Here is a 27,330-nt window from a genome sequence, read left to right on the forward strand (position 1 = left end):
GTATTCAGACAACCCATCTATTGCCTCTGAGTCTCAGCCGTCCCTCTGGTTCTGAAATGGATACTACTTATGGATGTAGGCTGAGAATGACCCAGAGTCAGAATTGAACAGTCTTGCCAGGCAGTCATACCACAGAAGGCAAACAGCAGTTGCAAAAAAAAAATATGTATATATTAATGATCAAAAGCTCACATCCTGCTGTAAGAAACCTGTGTGTTATATCTAGTCTGTACAACAATCTGAAAGACTAACTGAACAGCCATCAGTGTACACTCATTTTGGCTTAGAGCTTAGGTAACATCCTTGGTTAAATTACAATTAATATCTCCAATGCTTCCTATGTGTGACAGGTGATACATCAGAACATTTTCTCCAAATTATATATTTTATTATATAAAAGACTGATCAAAGACCCTAGATTTGTGTTTCTTAAATATTAACATTTTTTACTCATACGAAAATCAGACTCAACTGAAATCAGAGCAAACTTGGTATTAATTCCATTCCTGTTCTGAAGTTGCCAAATGAAAAGCAAAGAGTGACTTCCTTTGGTTTAACCTCTCCCTGGAATATATGATGAACTCCAGGGCCGACACCAGTATTCACAGCATGACCACCACCACGCTGTCTTTGCATCAGGTCTCTGTCTCCGTTTTAGGATCAGCCCTGCCCATTGCCCTCTTGTTCGTGTTTTCAGTGACGTCACTGTCAGACTCCCCAGCACTTCCCCCTCCTGCCTTCTCTCACTGTGCCCTTCCTTTCAGAGATCAGCAGCAAGATGCTGTATTATGGGGAAGAGCAGGAACTTAGCTCTGAGGAAATCTCCGAGAAGCTGGTGTTGGCACAGAAGATGCTTGAGGAGATCCGACGCCGTCAGCCGTTCCTCACCCAACGGGAACTTGTGGACGAGGAGGCAGACGAAGCCCATGAATGTAGGTATATTTAGCTTCTAGAGGCCAGCACATATCTGCTTCCTTTGTGGGTCCAGGAGAGGACACCCAGTCACAGGGCAGCGTTTGGTCAAAGCAACCAATTCCCGATATTCAGAGTCACTGAGCATTTAAAGTGGCCTCAGGGAGTTCTTCAGGACAACTTGACTCTATATATATAGACCAGGAATTTTAAATCCAGACCCAACCTTCAGCTTTTGATAAACTGCTGAGATTCCACAAGGAATCTACAAGATTTTACTCCTGAGGAGAAAAAAATAGGAATGTAGCAGCTGGTGAAAAAACAGGGGAAGGAAAGCTAAGGGAAGCAATTCCCAAAACTTCAATAAGAGAAGTCTCATTGAGAAGGCAGTAAAGATGTAACAAAACAAAGCCCAGCAACATTGATGTTCTGATGTCCGTGAGTGACTTTTAATGACTTTGAAACCTCACTGGAAATTTAACATTTCCTTTAATGATTAATGTAAATAACAAACCACAGTAGTATTAGTGAATCTATGACTTGGTCATTATATCAGTTATCAATTACTGTCTCACAATCTACCCCAGACATTAAAACAGTAAGCATTTATTTGTTCATGATTTCATAGGTTGGCAGTTTGGGTTGGACTCAACCTAGACAGATCATCTCTGCTCCATGTGGTGAAGTTCACTCACATGTCTGGACTCCTAGCTGGGATGGCTGGGCATCTCCCTCCACGTGGGGTTTTATTCTCTGGGAAGCTCACTGAGCTTGTTCATATGGCAGAAGCCTTCCAGGAGGGCAAGAATGGAAAGTACAAGGTCTCTCAAGGCCTGGCCTTGGAACTCAGCAATGTCATATTCATTCCATTGGTCAAAGTGAAAGTGAAAGTTGATCGATCATGTCCAACTCTTTGCAAGTCCATGGACTATACAGTCCATGGAATTCTTCACACCAGAATACTGGAGTGGGTAGCCTATCCCTTCTCCAGGGGATCTTCCCAACCTGGGGATCAAACCCAGATCTCCCACATTGCAGGCGAATTCTTTACCAACTGAGCCACAAGGGAAACCCAAGAATACTGGAGTGGGTAGCCTATCCCTTCTCCAAGGGATCTTCCCAACCCAGGAATCAAACCGGGCTCTCCTGCTTTGCAGATGGATTCTTTACCAACTGAGGTATGAGGGAAGCCCTCTGTTGGTCAAAACCAGCCCAGATTCAAGGGTGAGGAAAAAGACTTGACTCTTGATAGAAGAGTTATAAAAAATTGTGTCCATTTTAATCTACACAGTCAACAAAAAGAGGCTACAGGTTTGTGTATCATATTTCAGTTGTCACTGTTATTTCACAATGCTAAATTCATCAATAATTCAAGAATTTTAGTAGTTACTGGTTTCACCCCTAAATCTTATTCGTTAACACACTGATAAGGAAGCACATGTATTATTATATTACCAATTTTTATACATCTTTTTAGTGCTACATATTTTATCTTGTACATTTAAAAACATATAAGAAGGGATCTGAATGAAGGCTTTGCCAGGTTGTAAAGGGGCCCATGATACAGAAAGGGTTAAGAACACCTACATTAGATCATTTTCCTACAATTGTCACTGTCAACTTCTGTTAAAACTTGTTGTGAATATTTTAATAGAGGAGTAATTTTGGCATAAAGGTATATTGTGATAGCAGACTTACAAGGTCTTAGAAACAGTAAGAAATAAGGCAGAATCTCAGGCCCGTTTCTGAGTGCAGATTAGGCCAGCAGTCAGGAAGGCTGGAACTCTCATATCACAGCCAGATGCTTTGCCTGTTTGGGGATTTAACAAGACGACTATGGGGAAGTGGAACCAAATACATCTCCCACTTAGCAGCCTTCCACCGAGTAAAGGCATTTTTTCAGCCACTTTCTCTACTCAACCGTGAACTTGTATCTTCTGTTCATGATGATGAAAGTAAATACAAAACCTCAATAAGACAGACTGATAGTCCCTGGAGAAAAAATAGAATCAAGGTACAGAAGCAATGCATGTAACTTTGATTAGAGAATTAAGACATAGGCAAAGTTTAAGAATATTTCATTGCCATTTAATCTTTCAGAATAATGATTCTGGAATAATGATTCCAGAATAATGATTAAGTTTGACCTAAATAAAGGAGCTAACTAAAAATAGCTGCCTGGAGAGAATACAGAAGATGAATGGTTGTACATTTGCCAATAATAGACAAAATAATTGGAGATATCTCTAATAGTAAAACTGTAGTATATCCAAGTTTCGTTTGTATGGTAAAGCTATTAATAATCTGTGTAATAATAAACCTAGTTGAATGACATCATTTCCACATAAAGCACCATCTTGACAGGAAAACTAATCAACTCCCTTTTTAGCTGATGGTGGTCTAGGATGGTCCAAATCCTACAAAATAGTATTTAAAATTTCAAATAATGGGGCCATTTTTGTGACCAACAGCTTTAATCACTATTGCTAAAGACGTCACCTGCCAAATTTGCATCTTTGCTTCTGTGGGCTGGGATGGGAAGAGAAGGGAGGAGCCCAGACTGAGTTTCTGTGTGCCTTTCTCCCCAGTGCTGAGCCAGGCTGAGAGCTGGCAGAGGCAGTACAATGACACTCGCTCTCTGTTTCCTGTGGTCCTGGAGCAGCTGGACGACTATAACGCCAAGCTGTCAGACCTCCAGGAATCACTCGACCAGGCCCTTAACCATGTCAGGGATGCTGAAGACATGAACAGAGCCACAGCAGCCAGGCAGCGGGACCATGAGGTACGGTGGACACTAAATGTAAATGCATTTGGGGCATATATTAATACAACACGACGTTATCCTAAGAAGAGACAGTTGGTAAACAGTTTTTAAAATATTGGTACATTTAAATCTTTATTTTTAAAATTATCTGCACATTTTTTGCCACTGTCATTTGCTGATATAAGTGTGCACAACTAAAATCAAGTTGAAACTGTTGCAGTTGTTTAGCTTGTGCGTTAAGAAGAATGCAGTTGTTCTTCGTGCTTCTGTCCGCCTGTGTTGGATGTATTTCTCTTGTTTGCAACTGAGAAAACAAGGCATAATTCCTGTGTATAACTTCTTTTATACCGAGAGTACTAAAAATCTCAAAGCAACCCAGAACCGTGTTTCCTGTAAGGATATGTGTGATTTTGGAAGGGCCTGATTAGCAAATCTCACAGCCTGACTGATCAGCAGCTGCAGAGGTAGGGAGTCTAATTCAAGCTAAGGTCTTACAAAGAGGTGAAAAAATTTCCCAGGCTTGGCCAGAGCTTGCCAAAGCGGTCACCTTACGGGGCCAGGATTTGTGCATGCCCACACCTCCAGATTTAGAACTGGTGGTGCTCACACTTCTACCCTGAGCAATACATGCACTCACACCATCACTGTGAATGGTCATTTTCTGATAGGAAGACATGTGCCTCTAAAAGCAGTGTCAGAAATAGGAAGCAGCTATGAGGAAGCTCATTACTTCAATTATGTTATCAGCAAACCCAACTTAAATTAGGTTCTCCAAACTGATTTTCAGTCATCGCTACCTTTCAGTAAGTCATCATCAAATTTCCTAAATAAAAGTGAATTGTACTTATTATTGCCATTTTGCACCACTGAAGCAATCTCTTAGCCAATATGTTTTAGTATAATAATGGTCAGGATAGCATTTTTGTTTAAAAACAAAAACATGATTATCTGGCACAACAAAATTATGAGTGTAACACAAAATAAATTCTTTAAGCAGAATTTAAGAAAGTTACTGGGACTCATCCTTATCCTTGAATTTTTCCCACCTTCACGTCTCGTCAACCACAGGATCTGGCCCATTTTACCTTTGGAGTATTTTTAACTATCTTCCATCTTTTCCCTTCCCCTACGACTTCTCCAGTGTGGGCCTTTGTTATTTCTCAACTAAAATAGCCTCCTCCACTCCCCTCCATTCTTGGTTCTGTATTGTGATCATCTGCTAGTGGATGTCTCCCCCATTCACCATAAGTGTTTTACTATCACATTTCACTGTAAGAACTACAGTATGGCTTAAAAAAAAATAACACCAAAATTGCAATCCTTATACAAAACCAAAAATAACCACAAAGTTTGATCATTTTGTTGTGTGCAAATAATAGCCACACAACTAGTGATTACATTATTTATTTTGTCTTCCTACTCCCAATGTGAAAGGATAACAGAATAATAAAAATCTGTATCAGATGAATATGAGATTCTGTCTATTTAGGGACTCTGATAACCAAAGTTCCACCTTCCTAAGACTTTCTCTGTCTCTTTTTTAAGTATGAGGAGACTTTTATTTTTTGCATATGTGAAGTGGATACTGAAGCATGCTGAAAAATGCTAATTATGTCATTTTTCACTAATTATTAGTTTCTAAATTTTCTTCTGTTCAAATTGTCCATCTCTCTGTGAGAATACCTTTGTTTCAAAGCTAATTTTATTCATTTCTGTCTAATTCTATGTCTGGCGAGTGACAGAAACCCTTTAACTTGAAGCACATCATTTCCAGCTACTACCCATGAGCTCACCAGGCAGTGCTGTTTGCACATGGTTTTGAAGCTTGGTTGTTACTTCAGGGTGTTAGCTGTGTTCCCACAAGGCAGCTCAGATAGACGAGCTTCCAGAAGGGATCATATCTCAGATTCTGTAACAGGAAAACTGCTCTGAGAGATCTAGATAATACCAATCTTTTTCACCCTTCTTCCTTACATACTTTAAAATATTGCTTTTGTGCAGAGCTATATAACTACCTGTCCTTGTGAAGACAAGAATGGTTAACCCCAGATAGTCATACTGAATTAAGCTTGATGGATTTTGAAGGGATATTGATTTTTTTTTAAGTTCTTACTTTAAGAGGATGTTCAAATGAGATGCTTTTCTGTCGCTAGACCTATGTCTTCCCCTGTAGCAAGGTATGTGGAGAAAATGGGTTTCATTCTTCTTTTCCACTAAATTAGAAAAGAGAGTCCAGGGAGTGAGACAGGACATTAAAATGAACTTTAAAAGTTTTAAAATATGTCATTCAAGTGTAGGCTTTTGTAATGAATTCTGTGATATCATACCATAACAAAAATTTCAATTCCAATTTAAATTACCATTTCTAAAGTAACTTCAGCTCACTTTTTACTCAGATTACAAAATGAGGCTTTTACTTTTTCCCCTCCTAAAGTTTCACTCTGTGTTCCTTTCAATCTCTGAAGTGCCACAGTGTCTCTTCAGAATCACAGCACCCCTGACTGTAAAACTCCAGAGTGGCAAGTGTAAATGAAAGTGTTCATCAGAAAACATATCCACACTTGGAACAGCCCAATGGAAAAATGGAAATTTCTCCAAAGAAGAAATACAGAAGGCCAAGAGGCACATGAAAAAGATACTCTACACCACTAATTAGTAGAGAAATGCAAATAAAAACTGCGATAAGCTGTCAGTTCACAATAGTCAGAATGGACATTATTTAAAAGTTTACAAATAACAAATGCTGGAGAAGGTGTGGAGAAAAGGGAACCCTCCCACAGTGTTGGTGGAAATAAAAAGTAGTGCAGCCACTATGGAAAGCAATATGAAGATGCCTTAAAAAACTAGCAGTAGAACTACTATATGACTCAGCAATCCCACTCCTTGGCATATACCTGGAGAAAATCACAATTCAAAAAGATGCGTGCACCCCAGTATTTGTAGCAACACTATTCACAATAGGGAAAATATGGAAAAAAACAAAATGTCATTGACAGATGAATGGATGAAGAAGATGTGGAATATACATACAGTGGATTACTGTGTGTGTGCTCAGTAGTGTCTGACTCTGTGACACCATGGACTGTAGCCTACCAGGCTCCTCCATCCATGGAATTTTCCAGGCAAAATTACTGGAGTGGGTTGCTGTTTCTTTCTGCAATAGAATACTATTCAGCCATAAAACGGAGAAGGCAATGGCACCCCACTCCAGTACTCTTGCCTGGAAAATCCCATGGATGGAGGAGCCTGGTAGGCTGCAGTCCATGGGGTCGCTAAGAGTCGGATATGACTGAGCGAATTCACTTTCACTTTTCACTTTCATGCATTGGACAAGGAAATGGCAACCCACTCCAGTGTTCTTGCCTGGAAAATCCCGAGGACGGGGGAGCCTGGTAGGCTGCAGTCCATGGGGTTGTGAAGAGTTGGACATGACTGAAGTGACTTAGCAGTAGCAGTAGCAGCCATAAAAAAAGAACCAAATAATGCCATTTGCAGCAACATGAATGCAACTAGAAATTATCACACCAAGTGAAGTAAGTCAGAAAGAGAAAGACAAATCCCATCTGATATCACTTATATGTGGAATCGAAATATGGCCCAAATGAACCTATCTCCAAAACAGCAACAAACGTGTAGACAGGGAGAAGAGACTTCTGGTTGCCAAGGAGGGGTGTGGCAAGGGAGAGGGATGAACTGAGAGTTTGGGGTTGGTAGATACAAACTATTATGTTTAGAATGGATAGACAACAAGTTCTAATGTATAGCATGGGGAACTATATTCAATATCCTATGATAAAACATAATGGAAAAAGAACATTAAAAAGCAATGCATATGTGTGTGTAACTGAGTCACTTTGCTGTACAGCAGAGGTAGCACAGCATTGTAAATCAACTATACTTCAATTTTAAAAATTTTGAAAAGGAAAAAAAGGAAGAAAGAGCTCCCCTCGTAGCTCAGTGGTAAAGAATCTGTCAATGCAAGAGATACGGGTTCTATCCCTGGTCCAGGAAGATCCCACATGCTGCAGAGCAGCTAAGCCTGTGTGCTACAGCTACTGAGCCTGTGCTCTAGAGCCCAAGAGCTGCAACTACTGAGCCCATGTGCCACAACCACTGAAGCCCGTGTGCTCCACAAGAGAAGACCCCTCAATGAGAAGCCTGTGCGCCACACTAGAGAGTTGACCCCACTTGCTGCAACTAGAGAAAAGCCCGCGCAGCAATGAAGACCTAGCACCACCAAAAATAAATAAATAAAATTTTTAAATATTTTTTTAAAAAGAGGGACAAACTATATCCACACTTGGGCAATTTACCTCTTCAAAACACCTGAACATCTAACATAAAGAGTAGAAAGAAGCGAGATCAGAATTTTATGCTTTGATATTAGGGTCACTTTAAATTTCTGAAAGGACTTTAAGATTCTTTTGTATATATTTTATTCCTGTCCAGATGAGGTATTTGTGCCTGGCCCAAAGTTAGCACATGATAAATGCTTTCTGGAATTAGGTCACTTTTCAGTGACTGCAAATACAGAGCCTGTGTTCAGTCCCGTAACCTTGGCCCCACTTCACATTTATGGAGAAAGAAGCAGGGGCCCTCTTTGGAGTGTCAGTTCTCTTTGATGTGGTGGCACTGTAAGTAATAATCATAACTAAGTTCTTCAAGGCTCCTGAGGAGCTTACTTTCATTGTCTCCATTTTATAAATGAGAAAGCTGAGCCTGGGCTGGGTGGAATTCCCCAGCGTGGCACAGCGACTCATTGGTGGGTCTGAGATAGGATCTGTCTGAGTGCAGTGACAGCAGGCTGACAGCACTCTCCCTAATGCCTTCCTTATCTAAAGTGACCGTCTATTTCTCTCTCCCTTGCTTTTCCTCCTGCAGAAACAGCATGAGAGAGTAAGGGAACAGACGGAAGGGGTGAACGCGTCTCTGAGGACGTCTTCCAACTCACTGATGATGCCACGACTGACCCTGTCAGAACTTGATAGCATAATAAAGGTAAGGACACATGTGACTTTTTCAGGTTAATATTCATAGTAGGTTAGAACGTTAGCTCAGTGTCACAGAGGAGCAATCGACTCCATTCTATCAAGTTAGGTGGCATTGTTAAACTAAGATCAGGTGACTGCATTTTTCAGTTTCTTTCATTGTTCAGTTGCCACTAGCCACATATGGCTACTTAAATTTTAAATTACTCAAAACAAAATAAAATTTAGGACTTCCCTGGTGGTCCAGTGATTAAGAATCCGCCTGCTAATGCAGAGGACAGAGGTTCAATCCCTAATCCAGGAAGATTCCACGTGCCGCAGAGCAACTTAGCCCAAGCGCCACGATTGCTCTGAGCCTTCATGCCGCAACTACTGCTGTAAGCCTGCTCACCCTAGAGCCTGTGCTCTGCAACCGAAGAAGCCACCCCCGGGAGAAGTGCCCGCCTTGCAACCAGAGAAATCCCTCTTGCAGCAAGGAAGCCAAAAGTAAATACTTTTTAAAAATTCCTGTCACGTTAGCCACGTTTCATGTGCTCAGTAGCCCCACATGTGGTTGGTGGCTGCCATTTTGGGCAGCACAGCCAGTCACAGAAAGTTCTGTTGAAAGTGCAAATGTAGATGCATCCTACCCACTCTTTATGCATAAGTTGTATGTTTAATAAAGCTGGGATTCAAAATCAATGAAAGCCACATTTTTTTAAAGTAGAAATTTTACAATAAATGCAGTGAACCAAACTATCACTGAAGTACTCTCGGCTTATTTTTATTATCTTTAAAAGGATATTATCTTAAAGTCATCTGATCCATCCTATTCTTTGACAGTTTTAGCTTCCTTTCTGTCCCTACTCCCATCTAGTTCCCCAGTGACATCAAAACCCACATGAATGAGTCTACCAGCTCTCAGACCTCCGGTTCCTTCAACTTCTCCTGTCTGACAAGCTCTTCCTCCCCCATCCACCTCTGTAATCCCTCATATGACCAGACCCAGGTCTTATCATCAATAAGAGTACCTCTTCCAAATCCCAGTATCAAGCACCTCTCTCCCTAAGCTTGGAGAAGGAAATGGCAACCCATTCCACTATTCTTGCCTGGAAAATTCCATAGACAGGGGAGCCTGGCAGACTGCAGTTCATTGGGGTTGCAAAGAGTCAGACACAACTGAGCACCCTAAGCACCATCTGTTATCGCCCTTACTGTAGAGTGTACACCCCAGAAACTCTCTAGCGACTCCAAAACCTCCTCCATCTCACTCGTGCTACTCCTTTCATAGTCTTCCTTCCTTCAGTTCAGTCGCTCAATTGTGTCCGTCTCTTTGTGACCCTGTGAACTTCAGCACGAGCAGCTCAAATTATCAGTATAATCATTCTTTGCAAACACCTTTTACTTCCATACATACTTCTTTCTCTATTATACTCACCTGAGAATTCTAATCTCATAAACCAGTAAACCCAAGTACCCTCAGCATTGTGGCCACTCCAGAGAAGCCAGTATGACTGGTGGGAAACCTACCTCCAGTCTATCAGTCTGGCTGGTGAACTTGCTTCATGCTTCATTAAAAATGGGAACAATGAGAAGAGAACTCCCTTCATTTTCGCTCCCCAAATCTACCAGTCTGCTTGCATGTGTATCCTACTTCTCCCTTCCTTTCTGTTCTAATTAGTGAAGAGTCCCTTTTCCTGTCAGAGTTCAGCCCCCCAACCTGTGTTCTAAGTCCCACACTTCCACTGCTCAACAGTAGGGTTGCTGGGTTTCAGTCCATCAACTTGTGGCCTCTCTTTTCTGTTTTGCCCAGTTCTTACTCTACTGAATCACTACTGCCAACATAGAAACGTAGAAACATCTAGTATCTGATATCTTTTAAAATTAAAAAAAACTTTCACATCCTCTCTGATCCCTGCATCATTACTCTGCTTCACAACGAAACATCTCAAGAGTTCTATATAGTTGCCATTTCCACCTTCCAGCCCCCCACTGTCTACTGTACTCAACCCATTTGGAGAAATTACTGGTTGTTGTCAGTGTGGGAGTCTCTGAGGAGAACTATCAGTAAATGCTACCCACCTTCAGGACCTAAGTTCTAAAAAAGTTGAAAAATAGTAAATATGAAGATCAAGAATATCCCCTTTATTTCAGCTAATTGAGGTGTGGCTTTTTAAAAGATCTCTTAGCCAAGTGGGGTGGCTGATACTCAGTACCAGCATTAGCAGGTCTGCCCACTGAAATTGCCAACACCACAAGGTTCATGGTGGTGCCCCGGGCAGCTTGCACTGTATGGAGGAGCACAGGAAAACTCAGCTTTTTGCTGGCAGCTTGCTCCCTGGAGGCAGCAGTCTGGAGTTGAGCAGAGTCTATATAGTTATACCCCCAAATTTACCAATTAAGTAAACCACTTCTCCTCTCAGAGCAAAATAAGGAAAAGGTGCAAAGGTCACTAACTGAGCTCCCTTCATAGAGATGTAACATCACATCAGGAGCTCGAAAAAAGTGCTCCTCACTAACAGCTGGCTTATGTCTTCTAGATAAAAAAGAAAATTAAGTGACCTGCTGAGAATCAGATAGAGGTGAGGGCAGGAATTCATATTGGCTTTGGAACAGTGACAGTGTTTAGAATCACTGTGTTCAATGACCAGGAGAGCAAATTTCTTTTCAGCGTTGAGGGCCCAGCCAAGGCTGGAAGTAATAGGTTTATAGCAGCATCCCATGTGTGAACTTTAGCCAAAATCATAGGTCCACAGTTGAACTGAAAATTAAGAGAGGTCACATGTCAAGGTGAGTGTCAGTCAGAGTAGTCAGCACAGGAAGTGCAGGTGAGAGGTCAAATAAGATGAGAACTGAATGATAACCATGAGACTTAGTAGCTCAGAAATCATTAAGTAAATTTCTGTGTTGGTGGAGCAGTGGGGTAAAAACCAGACTGGAATAAGTCAAAAGTGTGAATTTTAAACTGATGAAATAGAGATAGCATGTATAAACACTTTATTTGCAGAGGGGTTCTATTTTGCTATGAAAGGATTAAAATTAGGGAGAAGTGAGGACAGTGGGGCGTTTCTATTTAGTTTTCTTTTTAGACGAGAGATGGCAGAGCATGTCTGAATCAGTAGAGGAGTTGAAGATGCAAATAGGTAAATATCTATGTATATAGTCTTTTAGACTTCCTGGTGGCTAAGCTGTAAAGAATCCACCTGCAGTGCACACGACGCAGGTTTGATCCTTGGGTGAGGAAGATACCCTGAAGGAGGGCATGGCAACCCACTCCAGTATTCTTGCCTGGAGACTCCCATGCACAGAGGAGCCTCGTGGACTACAGTCCATAGGGTCACAAAGAGTTGGACACAATTAAATCGACTAAACATGCACACATAGCCTTTTAGACTCTTCTGGATCTGGCCTGAAGCTTACTGAACTTCACAGCAAGGAGGAATAGAGATTATCTTTGGTGCTCCCTAGGAAAAATATTTTAAGTCCCTCTAAATTCAATTTTTTTTTCAATATTTTCTTTAGAATGCATCAGGGATTTATGCCGAAATAGATGGAGCCAAAAATGAACTTCAAAGAAAACTATCCAACCTGAGCAACCTCAGTCATGATTTAGTTCAGGAAGCTGTTGACCATGCACGGAACCTTCAGCAAGAGGCTGATGAGTTGAGCAGGTAACACCCTGGTTGTAAGAATGCAGATATCTCCAGACTGAGTAACTTATTTTTGTTCACTTTCACATGACAGGGTTGCTGGGATACAGTGTTAATAGTTTGTTTTTAGGGTTGGGTTTGTGTGTTTGTTTGTCTGTTTGTTGGTTGGCCAGTTTGAGAACCAGTTGTTTTTTCTGAAATTGCTCTGGGGAGACAGTTTTTCAGTTTTAAAAAATCTGTCAGATTAGAGATCTGTGTTGTAGCAGGGTAGCTCTGTTCCACAAGTAATAGGATAACCTAACACGTTTTAGTTAGGGATATAACTGCTCCACAAAATATTATCAGGTAAATCAGATCCCTCTGCAAGGTCTAATTCTGCCGTCATTTCAGAGACAGCATGAGCTTTTCATACCCAGATGTCTTAAGTAAAGCTGGTAGGAAGTCAATAATATAAGGGACTTGTGTCAAATCCTCTAGCTTTTCCACAGTGCCTAGCCGGAACTATTTTATTTCAACACCTGTTAAGAGAGCATTGGTTGATGGTTTTCCTCAAAGTATCTAGAAGAGAGTCATAAGCACTCATTTAATGTTAATTTAAATGTACTAAAAGATTGGAGTTTAATTCATGATCCTGAAAAAAATAGGTAAATAACGAGATCATTGAAAAGAAAGATTGCAAATCTGGCAATTAGAAACAAGGATTGGTAAAGGTCATGAATTAAATAAGAACCAGTGTTCACTTCTGTTCAAAACTAAATCAGCTTTTTTTCTGATTGCCAAAATTTTCAAATATCCTTCCAAGTCTCCCAAGAAGAGAGGGCAGGTTTGGAGTGGGGATGGATAGATCATGGGTAAAATCTTGGTGTGTGAGATGGTGTTGTATACAGCTCAGTGTCATGTTCCCAGGAAATGGGTTTTTTATCAAGCCAGTCAAATAGAACTTGGAGAAAATGCTATCTTTGGTAATAACTGTATTGGTAGGTTATTGTTTTTGAAATTAATTTTATGGCTGTCTTCGTCGTTCTTTTGTCATTTAGTAACTACAGCTGTTTGGGAGTTCCCCGGTGGCTCAAATGGTAAAGAATCTGCCAGCAATGCAGGAGACCTGGATTCAATCCCTGGGTTGGGAAGAACCCCTGAAGAAGGGACAGGCAACCCAGTCCAGTATTCTTGCCTGGGAAAGTCCATGGACAGAGAAGCCTGGCAGGCCATAGTTCATGGGGTTACAAAGAGTCAGACACCACTGAGCCACTAACATCTCATTGAATGGGATACCAACACAAACCTCTAAATGTCACCCAGCAGCAAACAGAGTTCTAGCTAGAACTTCTAAGGAAGTAACCCCAAGCTGTACATGAAACATAATCAGAAATATCAATCACCTTAAGTCTCCTTTTTATGTTTAGCATATTTCTACATATATTCAGGAAAACATCCAAATTGATAGATGTCTTCCCTTCAAAATGTGAATATTCTTCGACATCTATCTGGTATGCCCAGTAGATTTGCATATTTTGTCTCAAATAGAAATACATACAATTCATCAAGAAGCTTCCATTTCAAAAGAACATTTTTTATTTTGTATATCAATATAGTACCCTTTTGTACCTAGTAATGAAAACAAAGAAAGGCTTTTTGTTTCAAATTCTTAGGTATATCTGCTCACCAACTCTAGCCAGCACAATTTTTAAGTATTTAAAATATTGGTAACATTTTATACCTTTTATCCATTTCTTTTAAAACCTTCTCAGATTTTACTCTCTTTTCCATTTCTGAACAGGGAGTTATAGGGAGATATAAGTAGCAAACATTTGGATCAGAATTACCTTTGCAGAGCAGGGCTGCATTATAATTTTCATGGGCTGTAAAAAAAAAATTTAATTATATGTCATAACTACCTTGATATAAAAGCTAATGTAAGAATTACTGTTATCCTCACTTTTCTTCTTCTGATTAAAAAAAAAAAATTAACGTGAAAGCATCTTTGTGGGCCCTTAGTGTGCCTAATAGATATCAGCCCTATTGTAGAGGAGCCAGAGTGATGGTGAACTTGGACAAAAGAGAATAGAGTTGCCAAGGAAATACAGAGGAAGTCTCTCTGAGCCTAAGCCAGTGCGCAGAGACTGAAACTGCATGAAGGAGGCTGAGAAACGATTAGCTGAGCTCAGTAGGTCCAGGTGGTGTGAAGAGAGGAGCCAGTGTAGGATCTGTAGTGTCGTGTAGATCCCATCACAGTGACTCTTCTGAGAAGTTACTGATGAATAAAGTGATACTAGTCATCAGTATCCAGAGTTGGGGGGGAAAGGATGGAACTGGTGGGTTTAACACTGAATAAACTTAAGACAGAGGGTTTAGGATGGGCTGCGGAAGTGAGGGTGGAGTTCATAGTATAGAGGAAGAAGAAGAGTTTGTCAGTAATATGAATTACTATGTGGATACCCATACAGTTTGAAATTTCCATTTAGGAAATAGTTTAAGTGTAATAATAAGCCCTGAGATTCGCTAGATGCCAGGCACGGTACCAAGCACTAAACATATTTTATCCCTGTTGGACCTCACTTCAATCCTTTGAGGCGCATATTGTTATCAGCCTCTGCATGAGGGTGTCTAGTTCATGATGTGCTGTGCTGTGCTTAGTCGCTCAGTCCTGTCCTACTCTTATGACCCCATGGACTGTAGCCCTCCAGGCTCCTCTGTCCATGAGGATTCTCCAGGCAAGAATACTGCAGTGGGTTGCCAAGTCCTCCTCCAGGAGATCTTCCCAACCCAAGAATTGAGCCCAGGTCTCCCTCTTTGCAGGTAAATTCTTTACCATCTGAGCCACCAGGGAAGCCCAGGAATACTGGAGTGGGTAGCCTATCCCTTCTCCAAGGGAACTTCCTGACCCAGGAATTGAACCAGGGTCTCCTGCATTGTAGGCAGATTCTTTACCAGCTGAAGCCCCCCAGTGCATGATGGGTACCAGTAAATATTAGCGGAACCTTACAGGAGTCAGAGGAGACAAAGGCAGAGAAAGTGGTGTAAGGATCAGGGTGATTGTGAGGTGGGGCTGTGCACTTAAGGGGAGCAGCTAGGCCTCAGGAATGAGACAGACCTTAACCATGTTTGCCTTGGGCAAGTTGTGCACCCTTCCTCAGAGCCTCAGCAACTTTTATGGGAAAGGAATAACAATGTCAACTTCACAGGTGTGGGAAGATGTAGAGATATAGTACATGGAATGGGGCTGACCCAGTATCTGCATGTGATGCTCAATACTTATTATAACCCTTCTTCAAGAAATATGTGATCTGTTATATAAAAGAAAGAGATAAGATTGAATAAATAGAGTGAAACCAGCTAATATTTATTAATAACACCATGCTGAGGTTATGCACCCTCTCTGAGAGCCTTACTTTCTTTGACAGGGAGGGAATAACAGTGCTGATTCGGGTAAGCAGCAGGTGGGGATGAATGTAGGTTCATTCCTCTGCCTGACGCCACCACATAAACAAGCTCTTGCTTGAAGAGGTGCAGATGCTGTTTTAAAATCAGCATTTCCTTTCCCTGAGGCTGCTGCCAGGCAGGCAGTTGCCAAGGAGCCAAAACAAGGTGAAGTCTTGAAAGAACTAAAAGCAGAGGAATGGGAAGACGATGTGCCCCTAGGAAAGGCCAGGAGGTGGGAGGGGGGCAGTGGAGGGATGAGGAGGGGGCGTGTGGGTGAGCACTGCCCAGCCAGGTAACTTTAAAAAAGCAAAAAGGAAGTGCCTGTAGTCCTGGAAGTATTCTAATCAGACTCTAAAAATGGCCCTATTTCCCAAGGAGGTAAAAAGAGGCAATAATGCCAGGTTTGTTCATTAACAGGAATTTGCACAGTTCAGATATGAATGGACTGGTACAGAAGGCTTTGGATGCTTCAAATGTCTATGAGAATATTGCCAATTACGTTAGTGAAGCCAATGAAACAGCAGAACAGGCTTTGAACATCACTGATCGAATTTATGATGTGAGTATTCCCTTATTTTAACATTCATTTTTATATCAATATGTTGCCTTTTCCTGGCTTATGACTTTGTTTCCTAATGTCATCTCTTGAGCTTCCAATGTCATTCAGATGGCAGAAAGAGCAGCAGAACTGAGAAAAGACCATTTTATTTATGTTATGAATGCTTCAGTAGTACAGGTTCTTCGAGATGTGTCATACTCCAGTCAGTGAATGCCAGTTCCTTTAACATAAGCTTTTTTAAACCTAAGTCCCTGAATAGAAAATATCGAAGACTAGTTCCTGCTGATACAGAAGATTGTTGTTGTTCAGTTGCTCAGTCGTGTCCGACTCTGTGACGCTGTGGACTGCAGCACGGCACTAGAGAAGATACTTTATGCATATATTCAGATTTCCTCAACTCAAAAACATTGTTTATTTAACAGCTTCTTCGTGACAAGCACTTTCTTCGGTGGGGCCTTGGCCAGGCACTGTTCTGAGTTCACTGAATTTTCTTCAAAAACCATTTATCTTGTAAATATCAAAGATATTATTTTTTCATGTTTACATTTGACCTTAATTTCGAACTATGAAAATGAAGCTGTATGAGTTTTGTTTGCTGTTTAGCAGATAAAGTGTAAACCATTTAAATCCTAGAATGATGAAAACTTGATTTCTTTTGCTGTCATTCCTACTTTCTCTCTCCGATTCCTTTGTAGGCTGTGAGTGGGATTGATACACAGATCATTTACCATAAAGATGAGAGCGAGAACCTCCTCAATCAAGCCAGAGAGCTGCAAGCAAGGGCAGATTCTAGTAAATATCTTCACTTTCCTGTCTGCCTTCTGATTTGTAGCTGCTTCCCTCCTTCCACACAGTGTTTCTGCGTGTAAACAGAGGTTACAAAATTCTAGAAATAGAAGAAATTCTGTTTCATTTGAATATTGCCTTAATAGTTCCTGCTCATAGTCAAGGTATTAAAAAAGCAGCTGTTAGATATTTTAAAATAAATTGTGGTTTTAAAAAATTTCCATGTAGTAAAATTACATGGAAACATATAGTGGATATTTTTGCTAATCAAAAAGATTAATTAGTAGAAACTTGCTATAAATACCAATTTTCAGGGAGTTATTACCATAAAATACGCTTCACCCTAAAATTATATCACACATAATGTAACCTTTCTTGAAGAATTCAGAAGCCCTTTAAAACTTTACCATGAAGGTCTTCTCTGGTGGTCCAGTGGCTAAGATTCTGACCCCAGTGCTGGGGGAAGGGAGGCGGGTTTGATCCCTGGTCTGGGAACTAGATCCCACATGCCACAACTAAAAGATCCTGAATGCTGCAACAAAGACCTGGTGCTGCCAAATAAGGAAATGAAAATAAATATTCAAAGTTTACCATGAAGAGATGGGTCAGCACTGAGTCAGGAGGACAGGGTACCGCAGAGCCCTCTGGTTTTTTTGCACTTTTTTGTAGTTTGTATTCTACCCAGTTGCTGCATTGAGGACAACCCTAATGACCACATGGAAAGAAGCACTTCCAAAGGCTGAGGCCTGCATCTGCTAAATCAAACAGGTTGAACATTGGGAGAGGGAAGGAAAAACAAAAGTGAAATGATTCTGGTTAGCTTTGAATCTTGTTGCTGCTGCTGCTACTGCTAAGTCGCTTCAGTTGTGTCAGACTCTGCACGACCCCATAGACAGAAACCCACGAGGCTCCCCCGTCCCTGGGATTCTCCAGGCAAGAACACCGGAGTGGGTTGCCATTTCCTTCTCCAGTGCATGAAAGTGAAAAGTGAAAGTGAAGTCTCTCAGTCGTGTCCAACTCTTAGCAGCCCCATGGACTGCAGCCTACCAGGCTCCTCCATCCATGGGATTTTCCAGGCAAGAGTACTGGAGTGGGTTGCCATTGCCTTCTAGAGTTACAGTATTACAATCATTGATCATATATCAAGCTATGCATTTGATCAACTGCTTCAAGTCTAGTCATCATTTCCGTTGAAAGCTCAGTCATATACTTGGTAATACAAGAAATAATAATCTTGTGAAACAAGCAAAATACAAATGGTATAGTTAATAACATTAGTGGAATTAAAAGTAAATATTTTAGCCATGAGCCTCCCACACCAGTTTTTTTTAAAGATTGTCAAGACTAGGGAATGGGTCACTTAGAGCAGAAATCTTGAATCTTGTTATTTACTCTTAAAAACAAACTGAAAATTTTTACTAAAACTTACTTATCTCTGGGGCAATGAGCTCATTCCCAAGGATATTCGAGCATTGACTAATGAGGTCAGAAATCCATTATCTAGCTAACTTCTGCCACCTAAAAACAAAGACCAAGTTTGAAACTGAAGATTTCATGTGATTTCATCAAAGTAATTAATCCCAAGTCTAAATGTTCATTTTCTCTTTTTTTTTCCAAAGAAAATAAATGCACTTGTTTTTATATGCAGACTCTTTAACTATTTAATTACATAAAACAACTATTTTCTGGGTGAACAAAGGCATTAAAAATGCTGTTTCTTCATTCTAATTAATTTATTATACAAGTCTAGTCTTACACATGCTCTTTAGAAAAGAATTAGAATATTAACAGTAAAGAATTAGAATATCAATAGTAAAATATTTTTGGATAAATGTCATATCTGTGTATTGCTTTTGTAGTGAAGACCAGAATATATGGGTCTTTGTGATGTAGTGACAAAGTATTTTAGTCTCCTTAATAATTTGCAACGTATTTTCTCAGTCTTGTCATTATTGAGTTGTTGAACCTTGTGAAGGCAGTTTTTCTACTCTAATAATGCTATCTCTTCAAAGTTGCATATTTTATGTGCAGATTAGTCTCTCTGGTTTGGTCTCTGAATATTTTGCAGATCTGGTTGCCTATTTCATGATCTTGTTTGGTTAAATCCCTTCATATGTTTATTTGCAAAAGAGACACCTATGGGGACTTAGGACTGTGTGGCTCAGAACTTGCTTTGCTTTAGAAAATATGAGTGTTTGTAATATAAATTCACATTTTCAGATTGAATCATATTCATCTCTTGAGTTATACTGTAATTTCAGATTACTATTATTCATTTCCAAATGAGTTCCAATGATCAGTAATCTTTATTCACCAGGTTTCCTTTTCTTCATTATCTATGTCAAATAGTTAGCAATCTGTAATAAACTCAGGAAGCTACTATTTTAAAAAATCTTCTACTGAATTCATTTGTAAAATGGAAAATGTTTATGTAAGACAGTAAGTTCCAAATAGGACAGACATTTTATGAAGCATTTCTTCTTTTAAACATCCAGCCCCAAATAGATTTTCTTTCTTCTATTTTTATCAGACTCCAAATATAGTTAAATATATTTAGCCTCAATGTATCAACCAGTGTTTTTTGCAGTAACAGACCCAAAAGAAAGAGTGAATAGACTGCTGTATCACAATATGAAAAAGTTGAAACTAAACAGAGAGAAGGCACAAAGCAATTACAAAAGATGTTTAAGACCCTCCTTGAATTCTGGGGAGTTATTGACACTAACCAGAGGAAACAAGAAAGAAGCGCTTGTACTTTAGTTATGTTGTATTTGGTACAAAGTACATTGACAGAATCAACTAAGCACCACCTATATACACCCGTTATACACATGTATGGGAAAAAATAACTGTACAATAAAACCAAGCACACCAATACTGTATAATTGAAAAGAGACAGTATACCATGGGAGAGTATATATCTGTAAGCCCATTAGAGAGAAGGAAAAGAAGAATGGGAAGTGAAAAAATTACTTATCTGTCAAGAAACATACATTTCTTGATGCTTTGAAAGTAAACAAAGCATGAACCGATTCTTGGGAAGTTGATCCTTCAGTTTAGGTGACGAGATTTTACATCGTGACTTGTTTAGATTTGTGCCAAGAGAGCCCCAATTAAGGTCTATGCTACAAGAACATTTTCAAGAACAATTTTTCAAGAAAAGACTTATAATCAAAACAGGTACTAGAATGAATGGAAAATCTGATGTATGTAATCTGGAGAACTGTATGTATGTGCATATGTATAATAAATCTAATCAGCAATTAAGCCCTCCCATAAGAAAATCTCAAGGCTCAAATGGCTCCACTAGTGAATTCTCCAAAACACTTGAAGAAATAACTCCATTAGTATATAAATTCTTCCAGAAAATAGAAAAATTGGAAATCCTCTGTTTTTCCATGAAGTCAACAAAATTTAGACATCAAATCCTAAGGACATTATAAACAAGGAAAAATATATGCCAAATTCTCTCAGGAACAAAGATGTGAAAATCCTATCAAAAAATTGGCCAATCAAATCTAGCATACATAAAATTGGTAATACATGATCAAGTTAGGTTTATTGCAGAATTTCAATATTTTAACATTTAAAACATTAGTAGCAATTCACCACATTTACCAGACATAGGAGACCACTCATATGCTTATCTCACTACTTTCAGGAAGATCATTTAACAAAATTCAGTACCCACTCATGTTTTAAAAAAACTCATAGCAAACTAGGAATAGAAGGAAACTTCCATAATCTAACAAGGAAGAATAAAATAATATTCAGCAACTATATATTCATACGGAAATATTGAAAGCTTCCCCATTAGGATTGGAAATAAGACAAGGACGACCCACATTATCAATTCATTGTGTAAGTACCTAGTTTAATTCTGGGTAAAACAATTAGAAATTAACTTTTAAAATAACACTGTTTGCCATAACAAAATACCTAGGAATAAATCTGATGAAAGATGCTAAGATCTTTACACATCAAACTATGGTACACTACTGAAGAAATTAAAAGATGAAATAAATAAATAGAGATCAAAAGGAGAATTTAGATCTAAGGAAGAATAAATAAAAACTGTATTATATTTATATATATTTAATATATATAAATACATATACATTTTTATATAATAAAAACTTCCATTAAATGAAAGTTTTTATTATATTAAAAACTCTATAAACTGTATTATTTATATATGTTTTTGTTCAGTTGCTCAGTTATGTCTGACTCTTTGCAACCCCATGGACTGCAGCAGGCCATGTTTCCCTGTTGTTCATCATCTCCCAGAGTTTGCTCAAACTCATGTCCTTTGAGTCGGTAAGGACATACAACCATTTTGTCCTCTGTCGTCTCCTTCTCCTTCTGCCTTCAATCTTTCCCAGCATCAGGGTTTTTTCCAATGAGTCAGCTCTTCGAAACAGGTGCCCAGAGTATTGGCGCTTCAGCTTCAGCATCTGTCCTTCTAATGAATATTCAGGGTTGATTTCCCTTAGACTAACACAAGCTGGAATCAAGATTGCCAAGAGAAATATCAATAACCTCAGATATGCAGATGACACCACCCTTATGGCAGAAAGTGAAGAGGAACTAAAAAGCCTCTTGATGAAAGTGAAAGTGGAGAGTGAAAAAGTTGGTTTAAAGCTCAACATTCAGAAAACAAAGATCATGGCATCCGGTCCCACCACTTCATGGGAAATAGATGGGGAAACAGTGGAAACAGTGTCAGACTTTATTTTTCTGGGCTCCAAAATCACTGCAGATGGTGACTGCAGCCATGAAATTAAAAGACGCTTACTCCTTGGAAGGAAAGTTATGACCAACCTAGATAGCATATTCAAAAGCAGAGACATTACTTCACCAACAAAGGTTCGTCTAGTCAAGGCTATAGTTTTTCCTGTGGTCATGTATGGATGTGAGAGTTGGACTGTGAAGAAGGCTGAGCGCCGAAGAATTGATGCTTTTGAACTGTGGTGTTGGAGAAGACTCTTGAGAGTCCCTTGGACTGCAAGGGGATCCAACCAGTCCATTCTGAAGGAGATCAGCCCTGGGATTTCTTTGGAAGGAATGATGCTTAAGCTGAAAGTCCAGTACTTTGGCCACCTCATGCAAAGAGTTGACTCATTGGAAAAGACTCTGATGCTGGGAGGGATTGGGGGCAGGAGGAGAAGGGGATGACAGAGGATGAGATGGCTGGATGGCATCACTGACTCGATGGACGTGAGTCTGAGTGAACTCCGGGAGTTGGTGATGGACAGGGAGGCCTGGCGTGCTGCGATTCATGGGGTTGTAAAGAGTCAGACATGACTAAGCGACTGAACTGATCTGATCTCATCTGAGTGGTTTGAGCTCCTTGCAATCCAAGGGACTCTCAAGAGTCTTCTCCAATATCACAGTTCGAAAGCATCAATTCTTCAGCACTCAGCCTTCTTTATGGTCCAACTCTGACATCCATAATGACTACCGCAACAATCATAGTTTTGACTATACGGACCTTTGTCAGCAAACTGTCTCTCTTTTTTAATACGTTGTCTAGGTTTGTCATAGCTTTTCTTCCGAGGAGCAAACATCTTTTAATTTGATGGCTGCAGTCACCATCCACAGTGATTTTGAAGCCCAAGAAAATAGTCTGTCACTGTTTCCACTGTTTCCCCATCTATTTGCCATGAAGCGATGGGAGTGGATGCCATGATCTTAGTTTTTTGACTGTTGAGTTTTAAGCCAGCTTTTTCACTCTCCTCTTTTGCCTTCATCAAGTGGCTCTCTAGTTTCTCTTGGCTTTCTGCCATAAGGATGGTGTCATCTGCACATCTGAGGTTATTAATATTTCTTCCAGCAATCTTGATTCCAGCTTGTACTTCATTCAGCCCAACGTTTCTCATGAGGTACTCTGCATATAAGTTAAATAAGCAGGATGACAGTATACAGCCTGACGTACTCCTATTCCAATTTTGAACCAGTCCATTGTTCCTTGTCTGGTTCTAACTGTTGCTTCTTGGCCTGCATACAGGTTAGGTGGCAGGTAAGGTGGTCTGGTATTCCCATCTCTTGAAGAATTTTCCACAGTTTGTTGTGATCCACATAGTCAGAGGCTTTAGCATAGTCAATGAAGCAGAAGTAGATGTTTTTCTGGAACTCTCTTGCTTTCTCTGTGATCCAGTGGATGTTGGCAATTTGATCTCTGGTTCCTCTGTCTTTTCTAAATCCGGCTTGTACATATAGAAGTTCTTGGTTCATGTACTGTTGAAGCCTAGCTTGAAGGATTTTGAGCATTACCTTGCTAGCATGTGAAAGGAGTGCAATTGTTTATTTATGAGTGTAATGTATTTTATATATATATATATATGTAGTTTTTATATAATAACTTACATTAAGTGTGGGCTTCCCTAGTGGCTCAGACGGTAAAGTGTCTGTCTGCAATGCAGGAGACCTGGGTTCGATCCCTGGGTTGGGAAGATCCCCTGGAGAAGGAAATGGCAGCCCACTCCAGTATTCTTGCCTGGAAAATTCCATGGACCGTGGAGCCTGGTAGGTTACGGTCCATGGGGTCGCAAAGAGTCAGACACGACTGAGCGACTTCACTTTTACTTTACATTAAGTGGAAGATTTGAATTTGTAAAAATAAGAGTTACTGCCAGAATATATCTGTAGATTCAATATAATTGCAATTAAAGTACCAGAACTGTATATACACATATGGGATGTTTCTAGAATTTCTTTGGAAATGAGCGTGGATAGGGTAGGCAAGAATAGCCAGCACAGTCTTAAAGAACAAAAAAACAGTTGGAAGATTTAAACTACTCAAGACTTTTAACTGTACAGAAATTAAGACAGTGATACAAAAGATATAAAAAATTATAATATTCTGTCAGATCAGCCCTGGGATTTCTTTGGAAGGAATGATGCTAAAGCTGAAACTCCAGTACTTTGGCCACCTCATGCAAAGAGTTGACTCATTGGAAAAGACTCTGATGCTGGGAGAGATTGGGGGCAGGAGGAGAAGGGGACGACAGAGGATGAGATGGCTGGATGGCATCACTGACTCGATGGATGTGAGTCTGAGTGAACTCCGGGAGTTGGTGATGGACAGGGAGGCCTGGCGTGCTGCGATTCATGGGGTCGCAAAGAGTCAGACACGACTGAGCAACTGATCTGATCTGATTATTTCTTTTGAATAAAGCTTAAAAATAGACACAGCTAAGGAACAGAGGTAGGACTACGTTCGGGTAAGCATGGAGGTCCCAGGAAACCTTAAAGGGCTAACCATGCTCTTTTTGTTGCCCTGGGTATTGGTTATATTTGGCGTTCAGTTTGGGAAAATTCATCAAGCCATGTGTACCGTTTTCTAGATGCATGTTGTGTATCAATTAAAATTTTATTAAAACAAGTAAGAAAAAAGAACTATTCTTATCTAACCAGTCTGCTCTTAATCAGTTGTGCATCTAGGTGTTATTAGTCATAGCAGTACTATATTTTTCAATCAAAAAATTAGCCATTATCTCTATACCTTTATGAGTTACTTTATGACATCCTATATCACTCCCAAGCAGTGTTACAGGTTTTCTGCAGTCCTTTACCTCTTAACTGAAGTACCACTTCCCAGAATTGGCGTTCTATGTTTATATCATATTCAGAATATTGCAGATGACTGCATTGTACAAGGGGCCTCCCTGATAGCTCAGTTGGTAAAGAATCCCCCTGCAATGCAGGAGACCCTAGTTCGATTCCTGGGCCAGGAAGATCTGCTGGAGAAGGGTTAGGCAACCCACTCCAGTATCCTAGCCTGGAGAATTCCATGGACTATATAGTGCATGGAGTCACAAAGAGTCGGACATGACAACGACTTTCACTTCACTTCATTTCCATGGTACAAACCAGAATTTTTTTCGCTGAAACAGAGATTTCACCACCCCACCCCCCAGTCTTTGCCCTGCTTGTACTCTTTTGGCTTCTCCTCCACAGGCAGTGATGAGGCAGTGGTGGATACCAGCAGGCGCGTGGGAGGAGCCCTAGCAAGGAAGAGTGCTCTCAGAGACAGATTAAATGATGCCATGAAAAGACTGCAGGCCGCAGAGAGAGGTGAGGGTCCCAACCAAAACGTAAGCTCTTCTGTTTGTTCACTAATATTAAGGGAAACCTCTGAGGAAAGAGTAAGTGATTCCCTGCTTATTAATCTTTTTATAAATAGTATTGCTTTCTGATGACAAAAGAAACTTCGTTTATCTCTCTCTCTCTCACACACACACACACAAGTCCTGAAAGATAATAAAAGCTGTAGCTACATCACCTAGGGATGACAGTTAAATTTAAAAGCATTTTCCTCCAGTCTTGTGTGTGTGTGGGTGTGTGTGGGTGTGTGTGTGTGTGAATGAGATCAGGATGTTTATACTGTTGGGTAACCTACTTGTGAACATTCTTTTTCATTAACAAATAAGCCCCAATTTGGTTATTGGGTTTCTCTGACCCCAGCAATAAACAGCTGCTCTCTGTTACATGGCATGTCTTTCTTATAATGCAAGCAGAGAGACCACCTAGCCAGAGAGGGAAACAAGAGCACTCATGTTGCCTAATCTGAAACTACGGGGGTATCTCAGAAAGATGTGATGGGAAGCAGATGTGCCTTTCCCGGCATAGTGAAAGTCAGCACATTACTGCTGGATGTGGGGTTTCACTACACAGAGCAAATCCGGCAGCAGTACCACCGGACACCAAAGCCCTGGCCAGATGGGTCCATCTCATCAGCGTCATCAGATCTACTACATGCTAAGCCCTGGGCTGCATTTTACAAACATCATCTCATGTGGGAAAGTATTGCTTTTAGGCTGATGTGAACCCCAAGGCTTGTCAAGTCTGGGGAGCTTGCTCTGAAAGGTACAGCAACACAAAGACGATGACCCAGGATTCAAAGCCACAACCGTCACGAGTTCAGAGCGTGAGAGGTTGAGTTAAATGTTTCTCTGGTTAAAAAAAAAAAAAAAGAAGAAGCTAAACCTCACCTGAGAGATTTTTAATTGTTTTTATTTACAGAAATAATGCATGCCCATTGTAGAAAATATGGATAACAAAAGAGAAAAAACAAGGGAAATCTGTTAATAATTCCATTATCTAGGAAACAAACATTTTGTTGTAAACTTGTTTTTATTTTAAATATATAACTTAAAAATTGCACTATAGATCTCTTTTGAAACTTACTTTTCTTATTCAAAAATACCTTTCCTTACCAATTTATGTCTGTACTAGAGCATCATTTTTATGGCAGAAGGAAAGTGATATTTACAGTGGATTTCAGGCAAACATTTTATGAGTTAGTATCTCATACACATTTTGTATAGTTTTCTCACCAGGTCTCTAACTTGAACTAATATTACTCTTTAAAAAAAAATTGCCTCTAATTTGGAAATGTTTTAAATGAACTACATTATTTTATTGAGACTTTAGAGTCTTTCGATCTCATTTGTCAATACTGTTTACAGTATTCTTATGCACCTAACTTACACCATGATTAACATGCATATAAAGGTCTCAGTTTGACTGAAAAGCCTGAATTTGAGGTCTGTTTCATCCCAGTGATTAAATGAGTATTCATGATCCCATCAAAGGCCCTACTTCTTTGCAAAATAAATGTCCTTGTGCTCTGTGTGAAGGTGATGCTCAGCAGCGCCTGGGTCAGTCCCAGCTGATCACCGCGGAAGCTAATAAGACCACAATGGAAGTCCAGGAGGCAACCGCCCCGATGGCTAGCAACCTAACCAACTGGTCACAGAATCTTCAAAGTTTTGACTCTTCTGCTTACAACACTGCCGTGGACTCTGCCAGAGATGCAGGTATCACCTAGCAACTTCACAACTTGCATCCAGTTGAGGGACTGGTCATTAAACCCTGCATATCTTTCGTTAAGAAGCAGTTTTTTTTTCATTTGAGTTTTAGATTAGAATGTTGTAGAAGTTAACTTGTGTGCTTAGTCGCTCAGTCACATCTGACTCTTTGCGACCCCATGGACTATGGCCCACCAGGCTCCTCTGTCCAGGCAAGAATACTGGAGTGGGTTGCCATACAAAACAAGTAAATAAAAAGGCATATTGTAATATGAGAGTTCATAAAGACTCTAAAGTGGCTCCATTTCTCTGAGAGAATTGAGGGGAGAGAAACCCTGTTTTGTACACATTTTCATAACCAACATTTAATGCAATGCTTTAAATGTACTCTACTGCCTTTAATGTTAAAGACTGTTATACTATATAATAATAGTCATTTTATAGTATGGCTCTTGTG

General features: G+C 40.0%; 1 protein-coding gene across 6 annotated transcripts in view; it reads left to right on the plus strand.

Moving 5' to 3' along the window:
- LAMA4 (laminin subunit alpha 4) overlaps nt 1-27,330 on the plus strand; it is a 148,272-nt gene that overhangs the window by 83,348 nt on the left and 37,594 nt on the right. For all 6 annotated transcript variants that reach the window (XM_086317224.1, XM_086317227.1, XM_086317222.1 and 3 more), the window contains 8 exons: nt 765-932; nt 3,501-3,694; nt 8,558-8,674; nt 12,166-12,314; nt 16,134-16,275; nt 16,971-17,067; nt 25,021-25,137; nt 26,703-26,882. In XM_086317224.1, the coding sequence (XP_086173350.1) occupies nt 765-932; nt 3,501-3,694; nt 8,558-8,674; nt 12,166-12,314; nt 16,134-16,275; nt 16,971-17,067; nt 25,021-25,137; nt 26,703-26,882 (1,164 nt within the window). The remainder of the gene's footprint in view (nt 1-764; nt 933-3,500; nt 3,695-8,557; nt 8,675-12,165; nt 12,315-16,133; nt 16,276-16,970; nt 17,068-25,020; nt 25,138-26,702; nt 26,883-27,330) is intronic.

Source organism: Bos grunniens, chromosome 9, assembly GCF_055505025.1.
Source record: "Bos grunniens cultivar Pamir isolate PY7600 chromosome 9, Bosgru_T2T1.0, whole genome shotgun sequence".
In the NCBI taxonomy this organism is placed as follows: Eukaryota; Metazoa; Chordata; class Mammalia; order Artiodactyla; family Bovidae; genus Bos; species Bos grunniens.